The 25114-nt window shown below is 46.5% G+C and overlaps 1 protein-coding gene across 1 annotated transcript; it reads left to right on the top strand.

Moving 5' to 3' along the window:
• The first annotated feature begins 250 nt into the window (after positions 1-250).
• On the top strand, positions 251-19311 carry SMG8 (SMG8 nonsense mediated mRNA decay factor). The gene is made up of 4 exons (XM_075336297.1): positions 251-1861; positions 3948-4093; positions 8188-9069; positions 17856-19311. The coding sequence occupies exons 1-4, from the start codon at positions 331-333 to the stop codon at positions 18051-18053; spliced, it is 2757 nt and encodes a 918-aa protein (XP_075192412.1). The 5' UTR covers positions 251-330; the 3' UTR covers positions 18054-19311.
• Positions 19312-25114: the final 5803 nt, after the last annotated feature.

Genomic DNA, 25114 nt, shown 5'->3' with positions numbered 1-25114 from the left:
GGCACCAGTGCTAATATAAGGATGCCAGCTGTGTGCATGAAATGTGTGCCTGAAATGTGTGCCCTCCATATAGTATGTGCTGACCAGTGCCGGCCGCTAGAGGGCACCAGTGCTAATATAAGGATGCCAGCTGTGTGCCTGAAATGTGTGCCCTCCATATAGTATGTGCTGACCAGTGCCGGCCGCTAGAGGGCGCTCCGCACAGATTCCGGTCATAATGTTTAGTGGAATGATTGTGCTCCGTTCTTGTTCCCAGCCGGACGTTTACATTTGTGACACCATGAGTGTCCAACCTGCAATTGTGTCCCCAGCTGTCATCGCGGAGGGACCATGAAGACGCCGGCCTGTGGCTCCTCGCTGCTGCGGGAGCTGTTGGGCTCAGAGCCGACGTGGAAGGAGGATGAGGTGTGCGTGGTCGGGGTGTTCGGGAAGACGGCGCTGCTGCAGGGGGGCTGGGACAAGGGCTGCCTGGTGAACTCCCTGTGTGACCGCCACGTCTTCCCCCTTTTCCAGCCGCTGCCGGAGCAGGCCCGGGAGCGCAGTGTGTTCCAGACGTACTATGAGCAGGAGTCTCGCGTGCTGTATGTGGTGCTGACTGGCATCAGTGACACTGGGCAGCTGGCGAGGGCATGTGAGGAGCTGGGGCGCGGGGTCTCCCATGCAGAGGCCCATGAGTGGTGGAAGGACGAGGAGAAGCTGCACTGCATGCACATGCTGTACCTGTTCTCTGTGAGCCACCTCCTGCTGCTCCTGCACCCAGCCTGCTGCTTTGACATCGCCTATGAGAAGCTGTTCCGGGCACTGGACAGTGTGCGCCAGAAGCTCCTGCCATCGCTAAAGCCGGCGCTCAAGGAGTGCCCTGTGGGGCTGGAGTGGAAGCTGAACGCTCGCCCTTGCCCCCCACGCCTGCTCTTTGTCTTCCAGCTGAATGGAGCTCTGCGGGGCGTGGAGCCCGGCCGGGGAGCTGGTCAGACCGCCACGGAGAAGCCCAAGAAGCATTCACCCAAGAGAAGGCTGCAGCATGCCCTGGAGGACCAGATCTACCGCATCTTCCGCAAAAGCCGTGTCCTTACCAACCAGAGCATCAATTGCCTGTTTACTGTGCCTGCCAACCAGGCCTTTGTGTACATTGTGGCGGAACAGGATGATGACCCCATAGGTATGCTGCTGGATAGTCTGCGGCACAACTGCACGGTAAGGGACACTGAAGCCACCATTGGAAGCATCTCTGGGCCCCGGCGCTACCAGATGATGAGGCACAGCCGCCAGCAGCTGTCCTTCACGGCAGAGAGCAGCTCTGGCCTTTCTGGGCAGCTGGTGGACTGCACCCTACGTGAATTTCTCTTTCAACATGTGGAGCTGGTGCTCACCAAGAAGGGTTTTGATGACAGTGTGGGCAGGAACCCACAGCCCTCCCACTTTGAGCTACCCACTTATCAGAAATGGGCTAACGTGGCTCTAAAGTTGTATGAGGTGATCATAGAGAATAAAGATGATGACCCTCCAGCCTTTCCAGGGGGCTATCCACCCAAACTGCTGGCTAATATGAAAGTACTAGAAGGCTATTTGGATGCAGATACCAAGTTTTCCGAAAACCGATGTCAGAAAGCCCTACCAATGGCCCACAGCGCCTACCAGTCTAACCTGCCCCATAACTACACCACCACGGTCCATAAGAACCAGCTGGCACAGGCACTTAGAGTGTACAGCCAGCATGCACGTGGGCCAGCATTCCAGAAATATGCCATACATCTCAATGAGGATTGCTACAAATTCTGGAGCAGTGGACACCAACTTTGTGAGGAAAGGAGTCTGACAGACCAGCACTGTGTCCACAAATTCCACTTGCTTCCAAAAGCAGGTAATGGTGTTAATGAGGTCATTAGATCAGAAGTGGTAAAATGTACATATAGTATCAACTTACTGCACTTCTATGCATCTTTATTGAAAAATGAGTCACCCTGACCCATCCACTCCTCCATCTTTCCCTGGTGTCGCCCCTTTTATACTGCCTGAAAGTCTAACCAGCATCCAGACTTTCCCCATGTGCCTGCAAGTAGAGAAAAGCAGTGAGCCCGGCCTCAGCATAGCCGGACTGTAACCCTGCACTATGTTTATCATCATGTGCATCCCCCCGGTGTATGGTGTTATTTCTAAAGATACTGGCAACATGACCACAGGGTAGACACTGATCATCTGAGATAAATGTCAGGCTGTCCTCATCAACTTTACCATCAGCAAGTTAGGAATGCCAAGCCATAATTATTAGTTAGTTTTTTTTTCTTTAGTCTACATAATTTTATGGAAGGACTCATTTAACCTTAGGTAACATTGAATATTTATAAGGGACTTTTTACTGCACTGCATTTCTGTTCAGTTTTAGAATATACATTTTGGGACAGTGCCTCAAGTGACTGTAGTGTTCATTGGATTAACACTTTGTTATAAAATGTCTTTGAAGCAGTTTTCTGAGGTTTCAAAAAACATTTCACATTTAAATCATCAAGAAATAAGACTTTTAAATATACAGGTTGCAATGAATATCCCCACTTTCTCCTGTTTCTTTAAGCAATGAAAAATTATTAATAATAAAGTTTTATTTCTATAGCGCCAACATATTCCGCAGCGCTTAACATATTCCGCAGCGCTTATTATTCACTTAAAACTTCTACCAATATTCCCATATGTTGTTTCTATTGTCAGCATTTTGGCTATTATATACTCACATAATTTTACAGTCATTGGAAGGCTTGGAACTAGTGATGAGCGGGCACTACCATGCTCGGTTGCTCGGTACTAGTAAATAGTGATGATCGAGCACTACCATGCTCAGGTGCTCGGTACTTGTAACTAGTGATGAGCGAGCACTAACATACTCTAGGGCTTGGTACTCGTAACTAGTGATGAGTGAGCACTACCATGCTCGGTACTCATAACTAGTGATGAGTAAGCACTACCATGCTCGGGTACTCGGTACTAGTGATGAGCGAGCACTAACATGCTTGGGGGCTTTTTTCTCGTAACTAGTGATGAGTGAGCACTACCATGCTTGGGGGCTTTTTTCTCGTAACTAGTGATGAGTGAGCACTACCATGCTCAGGTGCTCGGTACTTGTAACTAGTGATGAGCGAGCACTAACATGCTCAGGTGCTTGGTACTTGTAACTAGTGATGAGCGAGCACTAACATGCTCAGGTGCTTGGTACTTGTAACTAGTGATGAGCGAGCACTAACATGCTCAGGTGCTCGGTACTCGTAACTAGGGATGAGTGAGCGCTACCATGCACAGGTGCTCACTACTCGTAACTAGTGATTAGTGAGCACTACCTTGGTCGGGTGCTCAGTACTCGTAGCTAGTGATGAGTGAGCACTACCATGTACAGGTGCTCCACACTCGTAACTAGTGATGAGTGAGCACTACCATGTACAGGTGCTCAGTACTCGTAATGAGTGAGCACTACCATGCTCGGGTGCTCCGTACTCGTAACTAGTGATGAGTGAGCACTACCATGCTTCGGTGCTCGGTACTTGTAGCTAGTGATTAGTGAGCACTACCATGCTTCAGTGCTCGGTACTTGTAACTAGTGATGAGTGAGCACTACCATGCTCGGGTTCTCCGCACTCGAAACTAGTGATGAGTGAGCACTACCATGCTCGGGGGCTTGGTACTTGTAACAAGCAGTCGGTCACTTTGACAGGTGGTACTCAAGTACCAAGTGTAATAGCAGTCAATGGGAACCTTGAACATTTTTCCAGAAGACCTTCCAGAAAAGTGCTTGAGTTTCCCATTGACTTCCATTAAGCCTGGTACTCAAGTTGCTTCTGTCCAGGCTTTCAAACCTGCTTGTTTCAAGCACTCGAGCATGGTAGTGCTCGCTCATCACTACTTGAAACGTAATAAATTCTTTCAAAAAATTAAATAACTTTTTTTATTTTTTATAATTTCAGGTGAAAAAATTGAGCCAGACAGAAATCCACCTATTTTGTACCATAACAGCCGTGCACGGTCTACTGGAAACTGTAATTGTGGAAGAAAGCAGGCACCTCGTGAGGATCCATTTGACATCAAGAGTGCAAACTATGATTTCTACCAGGTACTGTGTAATAGTCTGCTAAAAGACCACAGTAAAGACCCCGTCACACTAAGCAACATCGCTGCTAACGAACAACTTTTGTGACGTAGCAGCGATGTTGCTAGCGATGTTGCTGTGTGTGACATCCAGCAACAACCTGGCCCCTGCTGTGAGGTCGTTGGTTGTTGCTGAATGTCCTGGGCCATTTTTTAGTTGTTGCTGTCCCGCTGTGAAGCACAGATCGCTGTGTGTGACAGCGAGACAGCAACAACTAAATGTGCAGGCAGCAGGAGCCGGCTTCTGCGGAGGCTGGTAACCACAGTAAACATCGGGTAACCAAGAAGCCCTGTCCTTGGTTACCCGATATTTACCTTTGTTACCAGCCTCCTCCGCTCTCACTGTCAGTGCCGGCTCCTGCTCTGTGCACATGTAGCTGCAGGACACATCGGGTTAATTAACCCGATGTGTGCTGTAGCTAGGAGAGCAGGGAGCCAGCGCTAAGCATTGTGCGCTGCTCCCTGCTCTGTGCACATTTAGCTGCAGTACACATCGGGTAATTAACCCGATGTGTGCTGTAACTAGGAGAGCAAGGAGCCAGCGCTAAGCGGTGTGCGCTGCTCCCTGCTCTGTGCAGCTGCACCCTGTACTCTATACCCTATATATGTACCCTGTGCAGCTGCACCCGGTGTGCGCTGCTCACTGCTCTGTGCACATTTAGCTGCAGCACACATCGGGTAATTAACCCGATGTGTGCTGTAACTAGGAGAGCAGGGAGCCAGCGCTCAATGTGCGCTGCTCCCTGCTCTCTGCACGTGTAGCTGCGTGCGCTGGTAACCAAGGTAAATATCGGGTTGGTTACCCGATATTTACCTTAGTTACCAAGCGCAGCATCTTCCACGCGGCGCTGGGGGCTGGTCACTGGTTGCTGGTGAGATCTGCCTGTGTGACAGCTCACCAGCAACTCGTGTAGCGACGCTCCAGCGATCCCTGCCAGGTCAGGTTGCTGGTGGGATCGCTGGAGCGTCGCAGTGTGACATCTCTTTCCAGCAACCTCCTAGCAACTTACCAGCGATCCCTATCGTTGTTGGGATCGCTGGTAAGTTGTTTAGTGTGACTGGACCTTAACTCTGTGACTACCGATTCTTGAATACTCACAGCACACGAACAGCACACTGTTAGGATTCTCCGGTGTCGGTGGTGAGAGTGGGCAGTCACGTGACCGAAAGTATAAGATTCATAGATTCCGGGCCACATTCCGATCAGATGTGCGTGTCCTCACTACATACAATTGTGTTGCATATGCAGTCGGAATGTGTCCGAGAGTCTGCAAACTGTATACATTGCGTGACTGTCACCATCGCTGCCAGAACATCCTGACAGCATGCTCTGCGCCCACTATGAGGATTCAGAAGTGTGAATACATGTGTGGCTGCTGATAACAGGTTTTGTTTAAACTAGGCCTGCTAATAGTTTTGACCACCTAAACTGCCCTACCCTCAATTAGAGTATTTTCCAGGATCTTCGAAATGTGTGACTTAAGCCATCTTGCTCTTTGGCAGAAAAAATAAAAAATGTGGCTGCTCAGCATGGGTTACAGTCCCTCTTCTAGTTTTGTGTGATGACATCTTTTCATATAACAGTCAATATGCTATGGCTGAAATCACGCCACTTTGGGGTTTAACCCCTTCAGCCCCCTGGCACTTTCCGTTTTTGCGTTTTTGTTTTTTGCTCCCCTTCTTCCGAGAGGCGTAACTTTTTTATTTTTCCATCAATCTTGCCATATGAGGGCTTGTTTTTTGCGGGATGAGTTGTACTTTTAAATGAAACCATAAGTTTTACCATATAGTGTACTGGAAAACGGCAAAAAAATTCCAAGTGCGGAAAAATTGCAAAAAAAGTGGGATTGTACAATAGTTTTTGGGATATTTTATTCACCGTGTTCACTATATGGTAAAACTGATGTGTGGGTATGATGCCTCAGGTCGGTGCGAGTTTGTAGACACCAAACATGTATAGGTTTACTTGTATCTAAGGGGTTAAAAAAAATTCACAAGCTTGTCCGAAAAACGTGGCGCACGTTTTGCGCCATTTTCCAAAACCCGTAGCGTTCTCATTTTTCAGGATCTGAGGCTCAGTGATGGCTTATTTTTTGCGTCTTGACCTGACGTTCTTAACGGTACCATTTTTGCGCAGATGCTACGTTTTGATCGCCTGTTATTGCATTTTGCGCAAAATTTGCGGCGACCAAAAAACGTAATTTTGGCGTTTGGAATTTTTTTGCCGCTACGCCGTTTACTGATCAGATTCATTGATTTTATATTTTGATAGATCGGGCATTTCTGAACGCGGCGATACCAAATATGTGTGTATTTTTTATTTTTTTAACCCTTTAATTTTCAATGGAGTGAAAGAGGGGTGATTTGAACTTTTAGGTTTTTTTATTTTTTTTTAATTTTTTAAAACTTTTTTTTTTTACTTTTTTTTTTTTTATTTTACTAGTCCCCCTAGGGGGCTATTGCGATCAGCAATCCGATCACTTTGCACTATCTGGAGATCTCAGCTACAGAGCTGAGAACTGCAGATTTGCTGCTTCACTTTCAATGCCGGCTGTATTCCGGCATTGAGAGGAAGTGACTCATGTTAGCCACAGGCGTCATCACATGACCCTGTGCTACCATGGCAACCGCCGAAAGTCACGTGATCATGTCACGTGACTTCCGGCGGGGGCGGGGTAAGTCACTGTCATGGCGGCGCCCATGTACATATCGCTGCCAAGACTTTGGCAGCGAAATGTAAGGGGTTAATGGCCGGGGGTGGAAGCGATTCCACCCGCGGCTAGCAGGCACACATATCAGCTGTTGATAACAGCTGATATGTGCGCGTCTCGCTGCCGCCCGCCGGCGGCAGGGGGCGGGGCTTACCGGAGCACGATCCATGACGTATCTAGTACGTCATGGGTCGTTAAGGGGTCAATTGATATCCTAACCCCTCAAGGGCATAGCTTCTAGAAATCAAACCCCAGTGAGCATTAGTATAGCCACATCACTTGACTGGTCCATGATAATGTGTATATCCACCAAACTAGAAGCAGGACTGTTACATTGGCTGAGCTACCTGCTGTGTTACTAAATAGTGGGATTAGTTTGGTTTGGAGGTCAAAATGACATCATAGGTTCCCTTCAATGCCTTTTTTAAGCAGAGTCTTAAAATCCACATCAGAATGTCATCTTTTCAAATCAATTTCTATAGGCAATGTTTTTATTTTTTTAACTTTTTTTTTTTTGCAACACAGATTGGCCTTTTGTGTTGTACTAAAACAGAATAATATCTGTTAAATATAATTAGGTTTTATATAGTTAAAAATAGTAAGAAATAGACAAAATTACAAGTAGTAAAAAAAAACTATAACAAAGTACTGTATTTATAAGATAGATGCCATTAAAGGAGGTGTATGGAAAGGGGTTAATATTGGTTGTGCTTTAAAGGGAACCAATCACCAGGATTTTCGTATATAAGCTAAAGCCAGTGCTATACTGGCACTATCAGGCTGATTCTATACATACCTGTAGTGGTCAGCTCAGATGTTTGGGTTTTCAAATCTAAGAAAGTAAAGTTTATATAATCATCAGCTTCTTGAGTGACAGCAGCTGAGAATCAGATAATATCTGGGGGGCATTCAGAGTTATCCCCTCCCCCTGTTAGAATTAGTATAAGTATGATACAATCAATTTAATTATTGACTTGCAGGACCTGTGTAGAGCTATGTACGTATGTAGAGAATCAGCACGGTAGTGGCGGTATAGCACTTGCTTTAGGGTATATACGAAAATCCTGATAATTGGTTCCCTTTAAGGTTCTACAAGTGCTTTGCGAGTCTTGCATTCACAGCGTGAGTGTAGCTCTATTCTTCCACCCCCAAGCACGCTGATAAAGGGTAGAGCGGTCTCAGTGTGTCAGGGGTGCAGTAAGACTCACAGACTAGCAACTTGGAGAAAGCAGTCTCTATGCACATTTAGGTTGTAATAATTGACACTCATAAAAAGTACCCTTCAAAAGTAGCATCAAAGCGCAATTTATTTGCATAATGTTTCTCCTGTTTTTGTAATATTTCACAGATGCTTGAAGAGAAATGCTGTGGAAAGCTGGAGCACATTAATTTTCCAGTATTTGAGCCAAGCACACCTGACCCTGCTCCTGCCAAGAATGAGGCACCTTGTACTGATCAAGAAGGGGATGTCGAAGGGGAGAAGATGAAAGACAAGGAACCTCAAACACAGGGTGAAAGTACGAGTCTGAGTCTTGCACTTAGTCTGGGCCAGTCCACTGATAGCCTTGGAACATACCCAGCTGAACCCCAAGCACAAGGAGATAATGCTGATGCTCCAGGACAGGCAGCAGAAGAAAAGGGTGAAAAAAGGCCCAGCTTAGTGGATCGTCAGGCATCCACGGTGGAATATCTGCCTGGTATGATGCATTCAAACTGTCCAAAAGGCCTTCTTCCTAAATTTTCAAGCTGGTCACTAATAAAACTTGGTCCCGCTAAATCTTATAACTTTCACACTGGGTTAGATCATCTAGGATTTATTCCAGGAACCAATTATCTGATGCCTTGGGACATTGTCATTCGTACAAAACCAGAAGATGAAGGGGACCTGGACAGCAATTCTTGGCCGGCTCCAAATAAGTCAATACCTGGCAAAAGAAGTGGAGCAACAATTGGAAGAGGTCGTAGGAGGGATGATGTTGCAAGGGCATTTGTTGGATTTGAGTATGAGGATTCACGAGGGCGTAGATTCATGTGCTCAGGGCCTGATAAAATGATGAAAGTTCTAGGCAACGGACCTAAGGAATCAGCAGTTAAAGCCCTCAACTCTGACATGCCTCTGTATATGTTGTCGCCATCCCAAGGACGAGGCCTTAAACCTCATTATGCTCAGCTTATGAGACTGTTTATTGTCGTTCCTGATGCACCTTTACAACTTATAATGACCCCTCAGGTAAGGTCCCTAAAATACTCTCCTTTTGGAGCACTTAAAGGGAACTAATCACCAGGATTTTAGTATATAACCTAAAGCCACTGCTATACTGGCACTATCAGACTGATTCTCTACATACCTTTAGTGGGCAGCTTAGATGTTTGTCTTAAAATCCAAAAAAGTAAAGTTTATAAAATGAGCTGCTTGTTGAGTGGCAGTTGCAATGTAGCAGATAATACACAGTACAGACCAAACGTTTGGACACACCTTCTCATTCAAAGAGTTTTCTTTATTTTCATGACTCTGAAAATTGTAGATTCACATTGAAGGCATCCAAACTATGAATTTTCAGAGACATGAAAATAAAGAAAACTCTGAATGAGGTGTGTCCAAACTTTTGGTCTGTACTGTATTCATAGTTATCCCCTCCCTCTGTTAGAATTAGCATAAGTATTATACAAACGATTCACTTTGTTGCAGGACTTGTGGTAAGGTCATATCTATGTGACCTGGTATCCAGCTTTGTTGGCTGAGCCCCCGCCCCTTCTGGTCACATGGGTATGACCTCACACAGGTCCTGCAACAAAGTGAATCGTTTGTATAATACTTATGCTAATTCTAACAGAGGGAGGGGCTAACTATGAATATATTATCTGCTCCATTGCAACTGCCACTCAAGAAGCTGCCGATTTGTTTTAAACTTTACTTTCTTGGTTTTGAAAGCCTAAACATCCGAGCTGACCATTAATTGTATGTATAGAATCAGCCTGATAGTGCCAGTATAGCACTGGCTTTAGCTTATATACGAAAATCCTGGTGATTGGTTCCCTTTACAGGAGTATTGCCAACTTCAAGATCCCATTCCATTATGTAGTAGGTGTAATAATAAGAATAACAGCAAATCCCTCCAATTAGAAATGGTTCTGGTTCTCCTGATTAGCTATGTCGCTTACCTCATATGCAGGGCATTACAGTAGCTAAGGTATCCATGGTTTTGACCACTCATAGTGACAGTTGCTAATGGGTGTAACCTTTGCTACCTAAGCTACTGTAATACCCTGCACATGAGGTAAGTCCTTAGGTAATCAGGAGAACTATACTACATTTCTTCATCGTTCCTTATGGGAGACCCAGACCATGGGTGTATAGCTTCTGCCTCCGGAGGACACACAAAGTACTACACTAAAAAGTGTAGCTCCTCCCTCCGAGCATATACACCCCCTGGATGACAGAATCCAACCAGTTCAATGCTTTGTGTTCAGGAGGTCACACACACACACATGCATCCTCTTTTGATTTTTGATTTTTAATTAAAGAATTGGAAGAAAAGCGGGTCCATCCTGGACTCCCGGCATGTCCCTTCTCACCCCACTGTGTCGGCGGTGCTGTTAAGGTTGATCTCAAGGCAGGAGCCTTCCATGCCGCGCTCCTTCACCATCCCCTCGGGCTCTGGCTTGAAGTGGGAGCCTTCACGGTTCTCACTGCTCTGCAGGAGACCGGTCTCCATCCGCAGCCCTTTCAGGCCCCTGCTGGACGGAGCGCTCATCCCTCAGGGACATGGCCCTGCGTCTCAAAAAGCTAAGTATATGAGACGTTATTCAGGGGTTCCTTGTGTGGGGAGAGTGTGTTATTTGAGCATGGCGGCACCAGGGGTTCCTTTGCTGTGATTTCCGGCCGGTTCTCTGTTTTTTTTCCTGAGAACCGCGCCGAGGGTGCCTGCTCGTCGGCCACATGGATAAATTTAGGCCCCGGCTTCGGCCGCGGCCTACTTTCGTTTCTCTTCCCCTGCATGTCAGTCATGCAGGGGGACAGTGCGGCGCCGCCCACCGGCCGTTCAGCAGAGGGGAGGACACTCCTCTCTGGGGAGATGTTTCCCTCCCCTGTAGTTCTCCTTAGCCCTCCGGTTCCCGCTCTTGGATTAACCCCCGCCCCCCCTCCTCACTCCAGCGCCATTTTCTCAGCGTTTTCACACTGATCGGCGCTGGCTGCTGCAGCTCTGCAAGCTGTCTGGGGGTCCAAGCTGGGAATCCGGAGGGCACACAAAAACGGCCTGGTAAGCCACAACCTCTGGTTGTGGACTTTTATACACTCTCTGGGGGTCTTTCTGAGTGAATTCTTTACTACAGAGCCTCCACCTCAGCAGCATGTCTGTCACTAGGAGCAAGGCTGCAAAGCTTTACGCTATATGCACTGCATGTAAGCTCATACTGCCCGAACCGAGCACATATCCACACTGTGATGCCTGCTCTAACGTGGTGGTGCCTCAGCCTGGAGTCTCCCCAGTGGTCCCTCCGGCTGCTCCAGCCCCGGTGGCTGAACCTCCGACTTGGGTAGCATCATTTTCTAAAGCTATCTCCCAGTCCTTTGCCGACTCCATGGGACAGCTGTCACGGACTCTGCTAACCATGCATCAGCCCCCTTCTCAGGGTGCCTCTGCTGCTCCGACTCGCTCTGCAGAGCTCACAGAGTATGTTTCATCTGATCCCAGACCCCGTCCTCCTAAACGGAGACGCAGGGACTCTTCTCCTTCCTCGTCCCACGGCTCTGATTCACGTGCTGAATCGCAAGGCGAGGAGGATGCCTTTACTGTGGGCTCAGACGCTACGTCTATGTACCCCATTGATCTATCTGAAGGTGATGCGGATGTTAGGGACTTGATTGCGTCCATTAACTCCGTACTGGACCTTAATCCACCAGTGTCAGACGAACAAGCTTCTTTGGTAGAAAAACACCAGTTTACCTCACCTAAGAGAGCAAGGAGTACGTTTTTTAACCACTCCAGTTTTCAGGCCACTGTGACCAAACCCAGGGCCTGCCCTGACAAACGCTTTCCTAAGCGTACCTCTGATGACCGTTTTCCTTTTCCACCTGAGGTGGTCAAGGAGTGGGCTCAGTCACCAAAGGTAGATCCTCCGGTGTCTAGAATCTCAGCCCGGACAGTTGTGTCTGTGGCGGATGGCACCTCTCTTAAGGACTCCACTGACCGCCAGGTTGACCTTCTGGCCAAATCTGTATATGAAGCGGCAGGGGCCTCTTTCTCCCCGTCCTTTGCAGCAGTGTGGGCTCTTCAGGCCATCTCTGCTTCTCTGGCGGAGATGCACTCCCTCACTAGGGACTCTATGCCCGAAATGGTTGCCTTAACTTCCCAAGCTTCGGCTTTTTCATCCTATGCTATGTCTGCCATTTTGGAGGCGTCTCACCGCACAGCGGTAGCCTCCGCTAATTCCCTCGCGATCCGTAGGATCTTGTGGCTTCGTGAGTAGAAAGCAGACGCTGCTTCCAAGAAGTTTCTAGCTGGGCTCCCTTTTTCTGGGACCCGGCTGTTCGGTGAACAACTGGATGAAATCATTAAGGAAGCTACTGGCGGGAAGAGTACTTCCTTGCCACAAACTAAAACCAGAAAACCTGTCCAGGGCAGGAACCAGTCGAGATTTCGGTCCTTTCGGTCCTCTAACTGGTCCTCCTCTAAGCCCTCAGCCTCGTCCACTAACTCAGCTAAGGATCGAAAACCCAACTGGCGCACGAAGCCTCGTCCTCAGAAGAACGGAGGAGCCGCTGCCACCAAGGCAGCCTCCTCTTGACTATCGGGCCGCGCCAGCAACGTCCTTAGTCGGTGGCAGGGTCTCCCACTTTGGCGACGTGTGGTTTCAACACGTCTCCGACCAGTGGGTGCGGGATATCATCTCCCACGGCTACAGGATAGAATTTTCTTCCAGCCCGCCAAACAGATTTTTTCTGTCCACTCCCCCCTGCTCCAAGGCCGCCGCCTTCTCACAGGCCGTGGCATCCTTGCAGGCCAACGGAGTGATTGTACCGGTTCCCGCTCGGGAACGGTTCAGAGGTTTCTACTCAAACCTCTTCCTAGTCCCCAAAAAGGACGGTTCCTTCCGGCCCATCCTGGATCTCAAGCTTCTCAACAATCATGTTCAGGTGCGGCACTTTCGCATGGAATCTCTGCGATCAGTCATTGCCTCAATGACCCAGGGAGATTTTCTTGCATCCATCGACATCAAAGATGCCTATTTGCATGTGCCAATTGCAGTTTCACACCAGCGTTGGCTCCGTTTTGCAATCGGGGAGGAACACTTCCAATTCGTGGCTCTCCCCTTTGGGCTAGCCACGGCCCCTCGAGTATTCACCAAGGTCATGGCAGCAGTGGTTGCGGTTCTGCACCTCCAGGGGTTGGCAGTGATTCCTTACTTGGACGACCTTCTAGTCAAGGCTTCATCCAGTGCAGACTGTCAGCGGAGTGTCTCGCTCACTCTTGCCACGCTTGTCCAATTCGGGTGGCTTGTCAATCTGCCAAAGTCCACTCTGACCCCGACCCAGAAACTCACGTACCTAGGGATGCAATTCGAGACTCTGCCGGCACTTGTCAAGCTGCCCTTAGTCAAACAGCAGTCCCTTCATTGGGCGGTGCGCTCTCTGTTGCGGGCCCACCGTCATTCCATCAGGCACCTCATGCAGGTGCTGGGTCAGATGGTGGCGTCAATGGAAGCGGTTCCCTTTGCCCAGTTCCATCTGCTTCCTCTGCAGCTGGACATTCTCCGCTGTTGGGACAAGCGGACCTCTTCCTTGCACAGGCTAGTGACTCTGTCGCCACAGACCAAGAGCTCTCTTCAGTGGTGGCTTCGGCCCCTCTCTCTATCCCAGGGACGCTCTTTTCTGATCCCGTCTTGGGTAATTCTCACCACGGACGCCAGTCTGTCCGGCTGGGGAGCAGTGTTTCTCCACCACCGAGCACAGGGCACTTGGACTCCGTCCGAATCAGCCCTCTCGATCAATATTCTGGAAATCAGAGCTGTGCTCCTAGCTCTCAAAGCCTTTCACCACCAGTTGGCGGGCAAGAACATTCGAGTCCAGTCAGACAACGCGACAGCGGTTGCCTACATCAATCACCAGGGCGGGACTCGCAGCCGCCTGGCAATGTTGGAGGTACAACGCATCCTTCAGTGGACGGAGGACTCCAAGTCCACCATATCCGCAGTCCACATCCCAGGCGTAGAAAACTGGGAGGCAGATTATCTCAGCCGTCAAACCGTGGACAGCGGCGAGTGGGCCCTGCATCCGGCGGTGTTTCGGTCAATCTGCCGCAAGTGGGGCACTCCGGAAGTGGATCTCATGGCATCCCGGCACAACAACAAGGTCCCGGTTTACGTGGCTCGCTCCCACGATCCTCAGGCCTTGGCAGCGGACGCGCTGGTTCAGGATTGGTCCCAGTTCCGTCTAGCCTATGTGTTTCCTCCCCTAGCTCTCTTGCCCAGAGTCCTGCGCAAGATCAGAATGGAGGGCCGTCGGGTCATAATCATTTCTCCAGACTGGCCAAGACGAGCTTGGTACCCAGACCTGCTCCGTCTGTCCGTGGAAGTGCCGTGGCGTCTCCCGGACCGCCCAGACCTTCTCTCACAAGGTCCGTTTTTCCGCCAGAATTCTGCGGCCCTCAGGTTGACGGCGTGGCTCTTGAGTCCTGGATCCTGACGGCTTCAGGCATTCCTTCCGAGGTCATCTCCACTATGACTCAGGCTCGGAAGTCTTCCTCGGCCAGGATTTACCACAGGACTTGGAGAATTTTCCTGTCCTGGTGTCGTTCGTCCGGCCATGCTCCTTGGCCTTTTTACTTGCCGACCATCCTGTCTTTTCTACAGTCCGGTCTGCAGCTAGGACTATCCCTCAATTCCCTCAAGGGACAGGTCTCGGCTCTTTCAGTGTTGTTCCAGCGGCGTATCGCCCGGCTGGCTCAGGTGCGCACCTTCATGCAGGGCGCATCTCACATCATTCCTCCTTATCGGAGGCCCTTGGATCCCTGGGACCTTAATCTGGTCCTCACGGCCTTACAGAAACCCCCCTCTGAGCCTCTTGGGGAGGTTCCCTTGTTTCGACTTTCCCAGAAAGTGGTTTTTCTGGTGGCCATAACTTCTCTCAGGAGAGTCTCTGATTTGGCTGCGCTCTCTTCGGAGTCACCCTTTTTGGTTTTTCACCAAGACAAGGTGGTTCTCCGTCCGACGCCGGATTTTCTCCCTAAGGTGGTATCTCCTTTCCACCTTAACCAGGACATTTCATTGCCCTCCCTTTGTCCGGCCCCTGTGCATCGCTTTGAGAAAGCATTGCATACTTTAGATTTGGTGCGGGCGCTCCGGATCTATGTGCCACGCACCGCTGCTCTTAGGCGGTGCACCTCTCTTTTTGTGCTAACCACAGGTCGGCGTAAGGGCCTCTCTGCTTCTAAGCCGACCTTAGCCCGTTGGATTAGGTCGACCATTTCGGATGCCTACCAGTGTTCTCAGGTGCCTCCCCCGCCGGGGATTAAAGCGCACTCGACCAGAGCTGTCGGTGCCTCTTGGGCTTTTAGGCACCAGGCTACGGTTCAGCAGGTCTGTCAGGCTGCCACTTGGTCCAGTCTGCATACCTTTTCGAAGCACTACCAAGTGCATGCTCATGCTTCGGCAGATGCGAGCTTGGGCAGACGCATCCTTCAGGCGGCTGTCGCCCATTTGTGAAGTTAGGTTTTGCCTACTTCTCAGCTTTCTGTTTTTTCCCACCCATGGACTGCTTTGAGACGTCCCATGGTCTGGGTCTCCCATAAAGAACGATGAAGAAAAAGAGAATTTTGTTTACTTACCGTAAATTCTTTTTCTTATAGTTCCGACATGGGAGACCCAGCACCCTCCCTGTTGCCTGTTGGCAGTTCTTGTTCCGTGTGTTTTCACCGGCTGTTGTTGTAGACAGAGGTTCCGGTTATTCCGGGTTTTACTCTATATCTACTTATGGGTGGATGTCCTCCTTCAGCTTTTGCACTAAACTGGTTGGATTCTGTCATCCAGGGGGTGTATATGCTCGGAGGGAGGAGCTACACTTTTAAGTGTAGTACTTTGTGTGTCCTCCGGAGGCAGAAGCTATACACCCATGGTCTGGGTCTCCCATGTCGGAACTATAAGAAAAAGAATTTACGGTAAGTAAACAAAATTCTCTTTTTCTAATTGTAGGTATCTTTGTAATATAATTATTACACCTACTACATATTGGAATAGGATCTTGGAGATGGGAATACCCCTTTAATTACAGGTGGGATAAGTAGAAAGTGGAAGTTGTACAATGTTTAGATTTGGGTACAAAAAAAAAAAAGTCTTACCGACGAGCTAAGAGTAAATATCTCTATTATCTCTTGCTCTATAGTAGGATCCTGTTTATTGATTCACATGGCTTTTATGACTTACTGCTAAGCACCCCTATCTCAAATATGGCCGCATTTACCCTAGTGTAGTTTTCTCTTTAGCTTTATCCCATATTGCACTTTTAGGAGCACTTGGTGTACAAGTAATTTCCTTTTTCACTAGGTGCTAACACCCTCATGTTACTTGTGTGGATTGGCCACTATCCGTACCATACTTATACGTATTATGTTCTCCCCCTTATCTCTAACAAGCAGCATCTTCTTGTTCTGTTACTGGGATAGGTTCTTGGAGATGGGAATAACTGTTTAATTCACAACTTGGCAAAATCTGTTCTCTGAGGCGACAATTAAATAGGCCCTCCCGTCATTGATATGTGAAATGGCAGCTTACTGACCGCTTTAGGCCTAAGCCACACGGCATGAAAATCGGTGCGAGTGGAGTGCGATAAAACATCGCATTCCACTCGGGCCAATATTAGCCTGTGTGTCAGCACACATGACCGATTTATTTTCTCAGCCCTAATCGGACCGAGAAAACAATCGCAGCATGCTGCGGGTGCAATGTGATCCTAGATTCTCTTGCACCCATTCAAGTCTATGGGGCAAGAGAAAAATCGCACTGCACTCGCAGTACATCGGTGTACTGTGAGTGCAGGGCGAGAATGGTAATAGCCGGCTACGGAGGAGAGAGGGAGATAAATCCCTCCCTCCCCTCCTCCGTGCCGGTGCGCCCCGCAGCTGAGGTCCGCTCGCATGATTGGAGCTCAGTGGCAGAGACACTTGCATGACACTCGGCTCTGCTGTACTGCCAGTGTGAGCTGAGTGTCATGCGAGGGGATCGCAGTAATCCCCGTGTGGCCCCAGCTTTAAAGTGACTCTGCAAGTACAGAATGACGAATGACTGATCAAACCAAGTCAGACACTCGGTGCATCATGGTGTGGCCATCATTTAAGTGCACCTGCTTGTTTTCTCTTTTATTTCCACCCTTCTCCCTCTCTTTTGACAGCTTTATAGAGGTGGAAAAGGGAAGATAGATGGAAGACAAGCAGGTGGGAAGGTGTACATATACAGTGTTTGTGCTTAGTTTGAATAGTCATTCTGTGCTGAGAGGCTCCCATATGCGCACATGTTGTGTATTTGGTTGTAGAAATGTCTGCACCACTTCTGCATCTGTTGGCAGGAAAAATGCAGCGGCAAAACACCCGTTTTTGTGCCTGTTACCTGCGTTTTTCAAATTGAAGTGAATGTGGCTGCAAAAAACGCTGAAAGAATTGACATGTTGCAGTTATTTTCTGCACTAAATAAGAAAGTACTCAATGTGTGCATGATGCGTCAGGATTCTCATTGACTTTGCTGGCGTCAGTTTGTGACAAAAGCGCAATGGTGTGCACACAGCCAAGGTTCACTGTCTAGAGACAGACTATGTAGGGCAGGGTTCGTGTAGCTACTGTCGTATGAGGTGAGTATTTGGAGGAAAGGCATGCTACATAGAATGTTATTAATGGAACATTGGCGGGGACTGACTGCAGCCTTGCTGATCCGCTGTGGTAATGGCCCCAGCCCGTGGGTGAGCCGGGATGTCTGCTATGACTATGACAGTAATGGGCACTAAGGTTTATTTGCTTTTATTTCTAGGTGCAGCCAGGACCACTTCCATGTCCTATTTTTTATCCCGAAAAACAGGAAATTATTCTGCCAGCTGACGGTCTATGGGTGCTAAGATTCCCTTACTCATATGTGACAGAACGAGGAGCTTGCTACCCTCCAAAAGAAAATCAACACCTGATCAGCTACAAAGTGATGAGAGGGCTATTAAAGACAGTCACGCTATAGCACAAAGCTTTTTTTTTTACATGTTGTTACCCATGTGGAAATTATGTTTATTTTTTTTATTGGGATATATGACATAAGTGACATTGTAATTGCAAAATCAATAATTTAATTGATTTATTTCTAATTTAAATCATCCAATCACATAACAGTAGCAAGAGTTTAATTTCACTTTACTGAACTGGAAATCTGTTGTTAGGTTTTTGCTATTTATTCTGAGAGCACCATGATGTAGAGACAGAGATCCTGATTCCAGTGATGTTACTTATTAGGTTATATGTTGAAGTTTTGATGCAATCAGTGTTTTATCAGCAGGAGATTCACTGCCCGGATTAGGTCTCACATGCATACCAGACCAGCTAATCTGTTAAACCTCAACCCCACCAGTGATTGGCAGTTTACTAACAATGCACAGTGTACACAGGTAGTTGCCAGTCACGGGTGTGAGCTGAGTTATACACAGCACATCATTCTGCAATGGATAAAACAGGGATTTTAGTAAAAGTACACCAAGCAGTCCAGTAAATGATACATCACTGGAATCAGGGAATCTGTCTTTATATTGCTGTCAGATTCCATGGCAAAAACTTGCTGATAGATTCTCTTTCATTTTTGCCATTTATGTATTATATGTACAGTTACATAATTTAATGGGCTAGAACAGAAATTAGTGTATCATACCACATAGAAATTCTGTACACTGCTGACACAGCTCTTTCTGTAATTGTCTGTAACTAAGGTTCCTATAACCTTAAAATTAGGTGACCCTTTTAATGCTTGCTATTATTGTACCCGCCCTAAGGTTTAATTTACCCAAATATCCCATTTATTGGAAGCAGAGGCATTTATATCTGTGTTTAGTCACCTTCAGGCCATGCATGATGAGGAAATAAAGAGGGGATTACAACAAAAGAGATTATCTCAAACATTAAGAGTGCGATACTAAATGTGCACACTTGCTTGTCAATTATACAGCTATATTTATAGATCTGTTTCTTACAAGGATTACTGCGTGCTTGGATAGTTTGTGAGCAGCATATAAAGCGTACTAATCATGATGCATAAACGTAGTATATTGTGTGTATGTCATAAATATACAAATAAATGTGACTAGAACAAGATTTCCTCTGGTAACATGTACGTTTTTTATCTGTAACAGTGTCATTGATCATGCTGATATCTTCTGTATTCTCTGCAATTTCTGAACTAATTATGCCATGTAAAGTTAGGTAGTTCAAATAGTAAACTTTTCAGTTTAAAACCTGCTTTTTTGTGTAATCTGTGGCCATATTCATAGAGAGCATACATGATATATTGTAAAGTATATCATGTATTCTGCAGTCAGATTCTCTTCCGGGTCTGCTAATTAAGGTTCATGAATATTCAATGCTTCCCCTGCCCACCCTCTGTGCCATGGTCTCTGATTGGCTGCAGACAGCCATACACGCCCCCCCACTCTGTCTGCATCTGTGATTGGTTGCAGTCACGTTGCTGTATAGTAGTGTAAAAAGAAATAAATTAAAAAAATGTAGGCTCCCGCCATATTATGATACCCAGTGTGGGTAAAACACCACAGCAGTAGCCTGCAACCCTCACCTGTGAGCTTTACCATGGCTGGATATCAAAATTGAGGAGGAAAAAAAAACGTAGGGTCCCCCCTCATTTTTGAGATCCAGCCACGGTAAAGCAGACAGGTGGGCGCTGGTATTATCAGGAGAGGAGGCACCATGGTTATTGCCCCCCAGCCTAAAAATACCAGCCTACAGCTGTCCATAATTGTCACATCCATTAGATGCGACAATGCCAGGCTCTACCTGGCCCATTCCGATTGCCCTGGTCCAGTGGCAATCTGGGTGATATAAGGGGTCAGTGACGGCCGTGATTTACCAGCTGCCATCAAGCCCTAAATTAGTAATGGGAGGCGTCTGAGACACCCCCTCCCCCCCCACCCGTTACTAACCCTGTAAGTGAAAAAAGTAAAACACAAACACTGAAAAAAAGTCCTTTATTTGAAATCAAATACACACACCCTCTTTCATCCCTTTATTAACTCTCAAAACACCTTTACAGATTCGAAGTAAGCCGTCCACAACCTGTCTCCTCCATACATCTGTGACCTAGTCTCCCGGTACCTACCTGCATGCAACCTCAGATCCTCACAAGATCTCCTTTATACCCCTCTTATCTCTTCTTCCCACAATTGCATGCAAGATTTCTCCTGTGTCTCCCATACTCTGGAACACTCTACCCCAGCATATCAGACTCTCATCTACTGTGGAAACCTTCAAAAGGAACCCGAAGACCCACCTCTTCCAACAAGCCTAAAACCCACAATAACCCTCAGACCAGTAGACCACTGCACAACCAGCTCTGTCCTCACCTACTGTACCCTACCCATCCCCTGTAGACTGTGAGCCCTGGCGGGCAGAGTCCTCTCTCCTCCTGTACCAGTCTGTTTTTGTAATGTTCATGACTGTTGTACTTGTTTTTATGTATACCCTTTTCACTTGTAAAGTGCCATAATAATATTAATCCATACGAGGTCCCATGACAATCCTGGCACTGCTACATCCAGAGCCTGGAGAGAGAAAACCTGTCCGCTCTCCGCACGCTCCGGGAAACACTGATATCAGTGTGAGGAGCCCGGCTGTGAGCAGTGATGTCACTCCGTTCACCACAACAGCTGACAATAGAAAAAATGTCATAATTATAGCATGAGCACTAATGTAAATCATAAACATTGTCAAAAAGTATTTTTTAAAACATAACTATGATACAGATGCATATTAAAGATAAACACATGACATAACCTTTATATATTTGCATCCCAAACATATAGTATCAATAGAAGATGTGGTTCACAGTTATTAATATGAATATAAGAAATAAGCCCCCACTGGTGGCAACACCGGTGCAAAATTCCTGAATATGCATCTATAAGACATATGTCAGATTGTTCCTGTAGTTTAATCCCTGTGGAAAATGAGCATATAGTTGCAGAATCCAGAAGACCTCTCTTGTAAGCAGTGCCTTAAACCTCCTCTGATCAGTCTATTTACACGTTCTACATACTTCATCTGTAGGGAGCTGGCAATGCCCCGGTGGACCTCTCTAAAGGGTTTGGAGAAGACCCTATGATGACTGTGAGTTTGTAAGAGTGTCTAAGAAAGCCGCAGATATATGTTCGTCTATTATTATTTTCATAGGGCGAGTTGTGCATTCAATATAGTATTTGTTACAACTGAAGCATATAGCCAGATACAGTGGGTACAGAAAGTATTCAGACCCCTTTACATTTTTCACTCTTTGTTTCATTGCAGCCATTTGGTGAATTCAAAAAAGTTCATTTTTTTTCTCAATGTACACTCTGCCCCCATCTTGACAGAAAAAAAAGAAATGTAGAAATTTTTACAAATGTATTAAAAAAGTAAAACAAATATCACATGGTCATAAGTATTTAGACCCTTTGCTAAGACACTCATATTTAAGTCACATGCTGTCCATTTCCTTGTGATCCTCCTTGAGATGGTTCTACTTCATTGGAGTCCAGATGTGTTTAATTAAACTGGTAGGACTTGATTAGGAAAGGCACACACCTGTCTATATAAGACCTCAGAGCTCACAGTGCATGTCAGAGCAAATGAGAATCATGAGGTCAAAGGAACTGCCCAAAGAGCTTAGAGACAGAATTGTGGCAAGGCACAGATCTGGCCAAGGTTACAAAAGAATTTCTGCAATACTCAAGGTTCCTAAGAGCACAGTGGCCTCCATAATCCTTTAATGGTAGAAGTGTTGGACCACCTGAACTCTTCCTTTACCTGTCCGTCCAGCCAAACTGAGCAATCATGGTAGAAGAGCCTTGGTGAGAGTAGTACTGAAGAACCCCACTGTGGCTGAGCTCCAGAGATGCAGTAGGGAGATGGGAGAAAGTTCCACAAAATCAACTACCACTGTAGCCCTCCACCATTTGGGCCTTTATGGCAGAGTGGCCCGACGGAAGCCTCTACTCAGTGCAAGACACATGAAAGCCCACATAGAGTTTGCAAAAAAACACATGAAGGACTCCCAGACTGAGAAATATGATTCTCTAGTCTGATCAGATGAAGATAGAACTTTTTGGTGATAATTCTAAGCGGTATGTGTGGAGAAAACCAGGCACTGCTCATCACCTGCCCAATACAATCCCAACAGTGAAACATGGTGGTGCCAGCATCATTCTATGGGGGTGTTTTTCAGCTGCAGGGACAGAACGACTGGTTGCAAATGAAGGAAAGATGAATGCAGCCAAATATATAGATATCCTGGAAGAAAACCTCTTCCAGAATGCTCTGGAGCTGAAGGTTGGCTGAAGGTTCACCTTCCAACAAGACAATGACCCTAAGCACACAGCTACAATAATAAAGGAGTGGCTTCAGAACAACTCAGTGACCAATCTTGACTGACTCAGTCAGAGCCCTGACCTAAACCCAATTGAGCATCTCTGGAGAGACCTGAAATTGGCTGTCCACCAACGTTCACCATCCAACCTGACGGAACTGGAGAGGATCTGCAAGGAAGAATGGCAGAGGATCCCCAAATCAAGGTGTGGAAAACTTGTTGCATCATTCCCAAAAAGCCTCATGACTGTACTAGCTCAAAAGTGTGTGTCTTGCTAAATTCTCCTAATAAGGGGCTGAAAGCCCGTACTTACGAAGCGCTCACTGATATCCTAATCAGGCACAAACACCATTTCAGGCTTCAAACATAAAGATAAAAAAATTTAATTTAATGGTGAAGAATCAACAACAAGTGGGACACAATTGTGAAGTTGAACGAAATTTGTTTATTTTAAACTTTTTTAAAAAATAACTGAAAAGTGGGGTGTGCAATATTATTCGTCCCCTTTAAGTTAATTCTTTGTAGAGCCACCTTTTGCTGCGATTACGGCTGCAAGTCGCTTTGGGTATATCTCTATCAGTTTTGCACATCGAGAGGCTGAAATTCTTGCCGATTCTTCCTTTGAAAACAGCTCAAGCTGAGTGAGGTTGGATAGAGAGCGTTTGTGAACAGCAGTTTTCAGCTCTCCACAGATTCTCGATTGGATTCAGGTCTGGACTTTGACTCGGCCATTCTAACACCTGGATACATTTATTTGTGAACCATTCCATTGTAGATTTTGCTTTATGTTTGGGATCATTTTCTTGTTGGAAGACAAATCTCCGTCCAAGTCTCAGGTCTTTTGCAGACTCCAACAGGTTTTCTTCAAGATTGGTCCTGTATTTGGCTCCATCCATCTTCCCATCAATTTTAACCATCTTCCCCGTCCCTGCTAAAGAAAAGCAGGCCCAAACCATTATGCTGCCACCACCATGTTTGACAGTGGGGATGGTGTGTTCAGGGTGATGAGCTGTGTTGCTTTTACGCCAAACATACCGTTTGGAATTGTTCCCAAAAAGTTCTATTTTGGTTTCATCTGACCAGAGCACCTTCTTCTACATGTTTGGTGTGTCTCCCAGGTTGCTTGTGGCAAACTGTAAACGACACATTTTATGGATATCTTTGAGACATGGCTTTCTTCTTGCCACTCTTCCATAAAGGGCAGATTTGTGCAGTGTACGACTGATTGTTGTCTTATGGAAAAACTCTCCCACCTCAGCTGTAGATCTCTGCAGTCCATCCAGAGTGATCATGGGCCTTTTGGCTGCATTTCTGATCAGTCTTCTCCTTGTTTGATATGAAAGTTTTGAGGGATGGCCGGGCTTGGTAGATTTGCAGTGGTATGATACTCCTTCCATTTCAATATGATCGCTTGCACAGTGCTCCTTGGGATGTTTAAAGTTTTAGAAATCTTTTTGTAACCAAATCCGGCTTAAAACTTCTCCACAACAGTATCATGGTCCTGCCTGTTGTGTTCCTTGGTCTTCATGATGCTATCTGCACTTTAAACACTGAGACTATCACAAAACAGGTGCATTTATACAGAGACTTGATTACACACAGATGAATTATAATTATCATCAGTCATTTAGGACAACATTAGATCATTCAGAGATCCTCAATGAACTTCTGGAGTGAGTTTGCTGCACTGAAAGTAAAGGGGATGAATAATATTGCACGCCAAACTTTTCAGTTATTTATTTTTAAAAAAGGTTTAAAATAAGCAAAACATTTCGTTCAACTTCCCAATTGTGTCCCACTTGTTGATTCTTCACCATCAATTTATTTTTTTTTATTTTTATCTTTATGTTTGAAGCTTGAAATGAGGGTAAAGGTTGACAAATTCAAGGGGGCTGAATACTTTCGCAAGGCACTGTATATACAGAGATCCTGTGTAAAATGGTACTGATGATAATATTAATGTTATTAGTATTGTGGTTTTTATTCATGATCATTATTGTGGTATTATGCGTCCCTGTGTGGTAGTAGTATGTGGTCCGGTCACAGTTTGGTGGTATTTGTCTCTTGTGTGTGGTATAATTTGGTCATTTTGTGGTCTGATCATAGTGTTTAGGTATTTATCCCTTGTATGTGGTAATATTCGGTTACTACGTGGTCTAATTATGGTGTGGTGGTATACTCTCTTGAATGTGGTTGTATTTCATCACTATGCATTGGTAATGAAGGGAATTTTGTTACTTACCGTAAATTCCTTTTCTTCTAGCTCTTATTGGGAGACCCAGACGATTGGGGTATAGCTACTGCCCTCCGGAGGCCACACAAAGCACTACACCAAAAGTGCAAGGCCCCTCCCCTTCTGGCTATACCCCCCCGTGGTATCACGGGTACTCCAGTTTTAGTGCCAAAGCAAGAAGGAGGAAGCCAACAACTGGTTTAAACAAATTAACTCCGATTAACATCGGAGAACTGAAAAACCGTTCAACATGAACAACATGTGTACCCGCAAACAGCAAAAACAATCCCGAAGGACAACAGGGCGGGTGCTGGGTCTCCCAATAAGAGCTAGAAGAAAAGGAATTTACGGTAAGTAACAAAATTCCCTTCTTCTTCAGCGCTCTATTGGGAGACCCAGACGATTGGGACGTCCAAAAGCTGTCCCTGGGTGGGTAACGAAATACCTCATGTTA

This window comes from Anomaloglossus baeobatrachus, chromosome 2 (assembly GCF_048569485.1).
Source record: "Anomaloglossus baeobatrachus isolate aAnoBae1 chromosome 2, aAnoBae1.hap1, whole genome shotgun sequence".
NCBI classification, from domain to species: Eukaryota; Metazoa; Chordata; class Amphibia; order Anura; family Aromobatidae; genus Anomaloglossus; species Anomaloglossus baeobatrachus.
This window is presented reverse-complemented; position numbering and strand designations above follow the sequence as displayed.

What these genes read in the sequence shown, in the direction of transcription:
- SMG8 (XM_075336297.1), top strand. Translation starts at nt 331, where the DNA reads ATGAAGACGCCGGCCTGTGGCTCCTCGCTGCTGCGGGAGCTGTTGGGC. An exon ending in CCACTTGCTTCCAAAAGCAG is followed by an intron (nt 1,862 to 3,947) that starts GTAATGGTGTTA and finishes TTATAATTTCAG; the next exon opens with GTGAAAAAATTGAGCCAGAC. An exon ending in CAAACTATGATTTCTACCAG is followed by an intron (nt 4,094 to 8,187) that starts GTACTGTGTAAT and finishes AATATTTCACAG; the next exon opens with ATGCTTGAAGAGAAATGCTG.